Source organism: Montipora foliosa, chromosome 8 (genome assembly GCF_036669935.1).
Source record: "Montipora foliosa isolate CH-2021 chromosome 8, ASM3666993v2, whole genome shotgun sequence".
Lineage (NCBI taxonomy): Eukaryota > Metazoa > Cnidaria > Anthozoa > Scleractinia > Acroporidae > Montipora > Montipora foliosa.
The window spans coordinates 1034385-1041520 of record NC_090876.1 but is presented as its reverse complement, the minus strand read 5'-3'; the positions used below and the strand labels follow the sequence as shown (position 1 = coordinate 1041520).

Sequence of the window (7136 nt, the reverse complement as noted above, 5' to 3'; positions counted from 1 at the left end):
CGCCTTTGAAAGAATTTATTATTGCTTATTTTTTCATTACGTCATCGGGGCCATGTTGGTGGACAAGAACAAAAGATCTCTCATTTGCTCCTTTTGTTCGTCCACCAGCAATTGTACATTGCGTCATTGTAATCTTTGTCTCTAAGACATATAATAACCCAAGTTATTCGCGCATTTTGATTGGTTCTTGCCTATGATCTATTAGAGGACAGACGCACGATTGACGTCACCATCACAAAAGTTTTCGGAATATTAATTTTATTATATAAAACAAATAGATTCCATGTTGCCGTGCGTCTGTTCAGTAATAGATCACAGAAGACGACGTCAAACTGTGGTAAGAACATCAGTGACACATTCGGCTATCGCCTCGTGTGCCAATCTATTTGTTAATTAGCCTGCTTGCAGGCAGTTGATGTACTTTTCGTTAGAGAGGGTGTGAAAACGTAACCTTTTCACATTCTCTCTAAGGATAGTATGCCTGATCGCAGGTTATCGTCGCCAGGAAACACGTATCAGGCGCCATATTGGAAGAGTGTGGAAAAGGTCTTGGCCGGGTGACAAAACGACGGGTTGTGGAGTGAGAAGAACGGAGAGGAAAACCGCTTGTCCGAACACCAGCCTTTTCTCGGTTGCTGCGTCCATAAGCGGACGCGGCTTTCTAATTGGTTGGCTCAAATGGTTTAAATCTCTCCGCTCTTCTTACTCCCCACCCCGTCGTTTTGTCACCCGGCCCAGACCTATCCCACGCTCTTTCAAATATGGTGTTTCGTGGCGACAACACCATCTACCACCTGCAAGCAGGCTACTAAGATATGGTCATTCATTCATTCATTTAATTAGTTATTGTTATTAATTAATTATTTAATTAATTAATTTACATGAGATCACGCACTTGGGCCAATATATTGCGTTCTTCACTGAATGCGGCTCGTAACTTGAACAAGCAGCGTTCAATGCTCTGGTGGTTAAATGGGAGAAACCTTTTTAAGAGACGCAAAATGAGTTCAGTGTCAACTGTATTTAGCACTGGGGTACAAATTGGGGACACTTGACAGAAATCAAATCCAATTTAAAACCTCTCGGAGGGTAGTAGAGAACCAACAAACTTTCCAACTCTGATTTGAAATGCGAAATGTTGTTTGCTTTTGTGAAAGTTGGGTGACCAAAGAAATAGGCGACATGTTCTCGAGAGTGGAATTACGACAATCATATAATATCACCCAGCGTTGAATATTTTTTTTTTATGTTTAAGGCGAATGGCTGGCCCCCCATTAGGGTGAGTGCAATGGCCGCCAGACATAACGACGAATCCGTCAAACACAACGGTTCACCTCATAGGGGGGTGCACCAACACGCCAACTTCGCCGGGGAATCGAACCCCGCCCCTACCAACAATTAACAAAAGACAAACACACAAACGAAGAATTGCACCTAGGAGATGCCTCGCTTGACTTACACTCCTAAATGACAATCCGACAACAACAACAATAAGGACTCAAAAACAACTGGACAAACCAAAACAAGCACGACCCAGCACAAGGGTGAAAAGCGACCCACAAAAGGCCACCCGTCAACAGACTCACCCCGCGCCAAGACGTTGGTTCACCCGAGAAAAACGGCCAGGGCACGCACACGCAACACAAAACCAGAACCTAAATATAAACAACCAAGGCATCATTATGTAATGAAGCCACCACACCACGACCACCCCACTGACGGACAAAATAACGACGACGACGGTCAGACCGAAAACGACGGAAAAACAACGCGAGGTTAAACCGAACACGAGACTTCACACGCTCCATAACATCAACCGCCGAGGGACGAACACCTCTGAAACGAAAATCGTTCCGAGCCCCCCAGATACAAAACTTGCACACATTCAGCATATAAACAAAAACCCGAGGAACCACAGACAACTCATCCACCGAGAAACCAAAAAGCGCATGACGAACCAAAAGAGAAGGACAAAGAGGAGAAGCCAAGAACATAAGAGACTGAAGCCACGACAAAACACTGACCGCCAGAGGACAGTGAAAAAACAGATGTTGAAGAGACTCGACAGGAGCAGAACAAAAACAAGCAGTAGAAAGAGCATAACCAAAACCAGCAAGCCTTTCAGCCGTGTAAAGGACCCCGTGAGAAATTTTCCAACATAAATCAATAAAAGGACGATCCAAATCAAAGAAGAAAAGCTGACGCCAAGTAGAAGACCAGTAAAGAGAACCAAACAAAGGAAAGACCTTCCCCTCACAATGAGGAGAGACAGCATTCTCGGACAAAAGAAACAAATAAGCAGATTTCGTAGACATAGTAGAAACAGGACAAAAATCAATACCCGAACCAATACCTAAAGAAGATGCCGTAAGGGATCCTTTACACGCCCGCCAAGCAGTCAACAGAGAACGATAGAACGGAGGCAGAGAATCCGGCGAAAAACAAAGCGGAGCAGAAAAAACGAGATGTGGAGGAGCGGCAAGCCGGGAAGAAAACCAAAAAACCATGAAAGAGACCCAAGAAGACGGAGAAGAAACAAAACGACGAACCCACTGAACATGAAGAGCCATAACCTTACACTGGAAATCCACAACAGAGAACCCACCCAAACAAGAAGGCTGAACCACAACACGACGAGCGACCAAATCCCGCTTACCGCTCCAGAAAAACTTAAAAATTAACGTATTTAATTCCACACTGACCCACCGGGGAACATGGATTAGAGAGGCCACGTACCACACACGGGAAAGGGCCAAGGCATTGATAACAAGTGCCTTGCCCTTATAAGATAACGATCGCTGACGCCAAGAGTTTAAAGCATTTTCCACCGCGGTGATACGCGGCCTCCAATTGTCCTCCTCCAGATTGCCCGGACCCAGAAAAACCCCCAACACCTTTACCTTTACCGACGACCAAGTAATGTTAACCAGTGAGTCAGTGCGCCCATTCCAACCACCCAACCACAAACCTTCGCATTTTCCAAAATTTAATTTAGCCCCAGACCCCCTCTCGTACAAAGAATAAACATCAAAAACAGCCAAAATAGCAGCAACGGAACAAACAACCAACATGGTATCATCAGCGCACGCGGAAACAACAGGCAAAGAAGACGAAAATCCAGGAAGAGACAAACCGAAATTAAACCATTACAACGTATATTACAAGCCAGAACCTCAGCCACTAAAACATAAAGGAGGGGGGACAGGGGACATCCCTTTTTAACCCAACGAGATAACTTAAAAGAATTTGAAATATAACCATTAACATTAACACAACTACTCACATTATGGTAAAATAAATTAACCCACCCAACAAACGACTGCCCAAAACCCATGGCATATAAAGTAGAACGAAGGAACGTCCAATCAACCCTGTCGAATGCCTTCTCTTGATCAAGAGAAAGAAGAGCAGCAGGAGCACCAAAAGAAGAAAAAAAATCAGCAACACGAAGAAAAGCAACATTTTCACCAATAAAACGGCCAGGAACACCACAAGACTGATCTTTATCGACAACCAAATGAAAAACCTTAAGAAGACGAGCAGCAATAGAATGAGAAGCAATTTTGTAATCGACATTGAACAGGGAGATTGGACGCCAGTTTTTGGGATCAAGACGATCCCCTTTCTTAAATGATAAAGTAATGATACCCCGGCGCTGAGAGCGAGACAACGAACCCAACCCAAACGCAGAATTCAAAACACAAACTAAATCAAAATCCAAAACATGCCAAAATTTTAAATAGAATTCCATGGGAAGGCCATCACAACCAGGAGCTTTACCACGGGCCATGCCCTGAAGAGCCGCAAAACACTCCTCCTGGCCGAGAAGACCTTCGCACACCTCACTATCGTCAAAAGGAAGAACCGAAGAAATGTTAGAAAGAAGCTCAGCACGAGAATTGGAGTCACAAGGAGCAGCAGAGAAAAGATCCGAATAGAAGGAACGAAAAACATCACACAACCCATCCTTATCCGTAACCAAAGTACCATCACTAGCTTTCAGCGCCGAGATATTACGTTTTTCTTCTCGAGCCGGAAGAAGTAAGCAGAGGAAGACTCCCCCTCCTCCACCCACCTCGACCGGGCACGAACTTGAGCACCACGAGCAACCTCCACATCCATAGCACGAAGACAAGACAGAGTAGAAAGGTACACAGGAAGAAAAGAAAGACGACCAGAATCAATATGACTTTTAAGATGGGCAGCAAGACTAGACAAAATATTACGTTCAGCTACTTTACATTTACCACGATCTTTACAATAATTTATACTTAAACGTTAAATATGGGATTTGCCGCTGTCCCACCACCTAGCAAGGGAAGAAAAAGAAGACTGACGAGACTGCCAATAGGATGAGGTCGATATACTCGGCCTCATCCAGAACAGAAAGATTGAGCTTCCACAACCCCGGACCCGGAGGAACGGAGCTGGGGAGAGCCCGTGAGAAAGAAATAGCACAATGGTCAGAAAAGGGACACGGCAGAATGTCTACAGAACACACATAAGGCACCCAAGCAAACGGACAACCGATGAGGTCAATGCGGGATGCAAGGGCCCCATCGGGCCGGAACCAGGTGAAAGCTCCCGAGCACGGTCCAGGACCGTGTTGAAATCGCCGCACAAAAGAGTAGGAACAGCAGGATCAATAGAGTCAACACAGCGAACCAAAAAAGCGTCACGATCAAGATTACGGTTAGGAGCATAGATAGAAGCAACCCGAAAGACAGAACCACGAAGAGAAAACTCAACCAAAACAAAACGACCATCAAACTCGCAAACCACAGACTTACACTCCAAAACCGAACGATACAAAACAACCACACCACGAGAGTGATTGGTACCAAAAGAACCTGCACACAAATAACCAAACCGAGAAAACCAAGAAAGAAGATCATCATTAGAGACTGCGTGGGTCTCCTGTAGACAAACTACCGAAGGAGAGAGATGGGACAACCACTGGAGAAATCCAAGACGCTTGTCACCATCTCTCAACCCATTAACGTTTACAGAAATTACAGTGAGAGCCATAATATAACAAAAAAGTAGAGACAAACCCATAACAAAAAACTAAAAGGTGGCGAGACAACGGCAAAATTAACGACGACGGGACCTATGAGGATCCGGGCTTAGAGGAGGCCTCTCGTCCCCGGAACGAGACCGAGAACGAGAGGACGGAGGGAGAGCCATCCCCGAGCCAGAACTACGAGAACTGACCCGGGGAGGAAGAGGAACGGCAAACGGAGGCGAGGGCTGGGCAGAATCCCCAACGTGCCCTGAACCAACAAGATCATCTGTGGATGATGGAAGAGTTGCCTTTAGCTTTTGAACCAAACTCGCAGTCTCTTCCCTTGACACAAGAGGGGGATGCAACCCCCCCGAACCACTAGGCCCAACCTTGACCGGAATTTTAGACCTAACAGGTCTAGAGTCAACCAAAGAGGCCGGAGCATCATCACCCGAGTCCACCCCATCTCCTGAAACACCCGACGATGATTCAATGGATAATACAGACCCCGAAAGGGGAGAAAAAGAAGGGGAGGAATCCAAAACCTCCTCCTGAGGCACACCCTCCTTACCGGTGGAGGCCTCCAAAACACCGACAGAACCCGGGCTAGGAGAGGGATCCAGAACCCCCTCCTCAGCCCCCCCCCCTCCCCCACCCCCCAAAGCACTCACAGAAACCTGGCTAGGAGAGGGATCCAGAACCCTCTCCTCAGCCCCCCCCGACCCACTGTCCAGTAACGGCTGGCTCATCATCTCATCCAACTCATTGTCTCTTTCGTCCACAACACACATGGACTCGGAGCCCACCCCCCCGGATGCAACATCCGCCCACGGGGCCAGAGCCACCAGGGAGGAAGGATCAGGGACAACCGAGCCCACTGCAGGCTCAACATCACTAGACACCACTGGCGCGGCAACAGTACTAGCCGCAGCCCCACCATTCACATCATTATCATTATCATTATCATTCCCGCCATCAACAATATCATCATCACTATCCGCGTCCGTCTCTGGTCTGCCTGGAACAAACCACACAGGCTTTGGGCAATGCCGAACGAAATGTCCAGCCTCATGACAGCGTTTACATTTACCCTTGAGCGGGCAGTCCGCTGCTTTGTGGTTATCATTACAAATATCACACACCAAAGGTTGACCTTTGTACCAAACACGGCAGTTTACACCGTCAATAACAATATTACGCGGAATATCATGTTTGCGCACTATGCGCACTAGACGGGTACCTGTATGAACCCCAGGCACGTTCGACCACTGCTGGTGACGGATTTCCTTTACATCACCAAAAAACTTTAAGGCCTCTTTAACACGGTCGTTGCCCCCTTCGAAAGGGAACAAATATACCATAACAAAAGTAATAGGGGTCGAGACCACCACGTTACAACGAACGTCCGCAAAAGAGATGAACCCGGCCTCCTCATAGGTCTTTTTATGAGTTGGGTCTATGAAAGATATACGGATTATCCCCCCTGGGCAGACCTGGATTGAATCCACCAGGCCAGCCAGGGACTTAGCAATGATGCCGGCAACCCCGGCATGGGAGGTCCCAGCCGGGAAGCCGGACTTAACGATAATAGTGCGCGTGTTGCGCGGAACCATTATATATTTTAAAGTTAACTACAAATACCAGTATAATATTTTAAACTAAAGTTAAGATTAAACCTTAAGCAGCTGCTAAAGGACTAAGATTAATAAATAATTATTTTCAGCTTTATAAAACACTACTTTTCAAAATATAACCTCACTCAAATAGTAAGATATAATATGATACAACAACTATGGATAATTTCACACTCAAGTCACACTAAATAGTACCCCGCTCAAGGAGGAACTAAACAAATATTTTACTAATAATGTCTCACAATAAACAAATAACCAAGTAACAATCCCTTGGACAAAAAGCACAAAGGGAAGCCAAGCAAATACTAAATAACCGAAAATATTCTAACAATTAAATATCACTCTGAATACCCGCAATAGGTGGAAAACAAACGAAAAAACCCCCAAGGAAATTTCCTAAAGAGCCACCAAGAAACCAAACAACACACCAAAAAGTAGAAAACCACGCTAAAAACCAAAAAAGGACACTTCAGTGATAGACTAAATGAAGTGCCAAA

General features: G+C 45.8%; 1 protein-coding gene across 1 annotated transcript; it reads right to left on the bottom strand.

Moving 5' to 3' along the window:
* Positions 1 to 1655: 1655 nt before the first annotated feature.
* Positions 1656 to 5028, bottom strand: LOC137967609 (uncharacterized). The gene is made up of 3 exons (XM_068814126.1): positions 4502 to 5028; positions 3284 to 4091; positions 1656 to 2900 (listed from the first exon to the last, which is right to left on the bottom strand). The coding sequence occupies exons 1-3, from the start codon at positions 5026 to 5028 to the stop codon at positions 1656 to 1658; spliced, it is 2580 nt and encodes an 859-aa protein (XP_068670227.1).
* Between the last annotated feature and the right edge of the window lie 2108 nt (positions 5029 to 7136).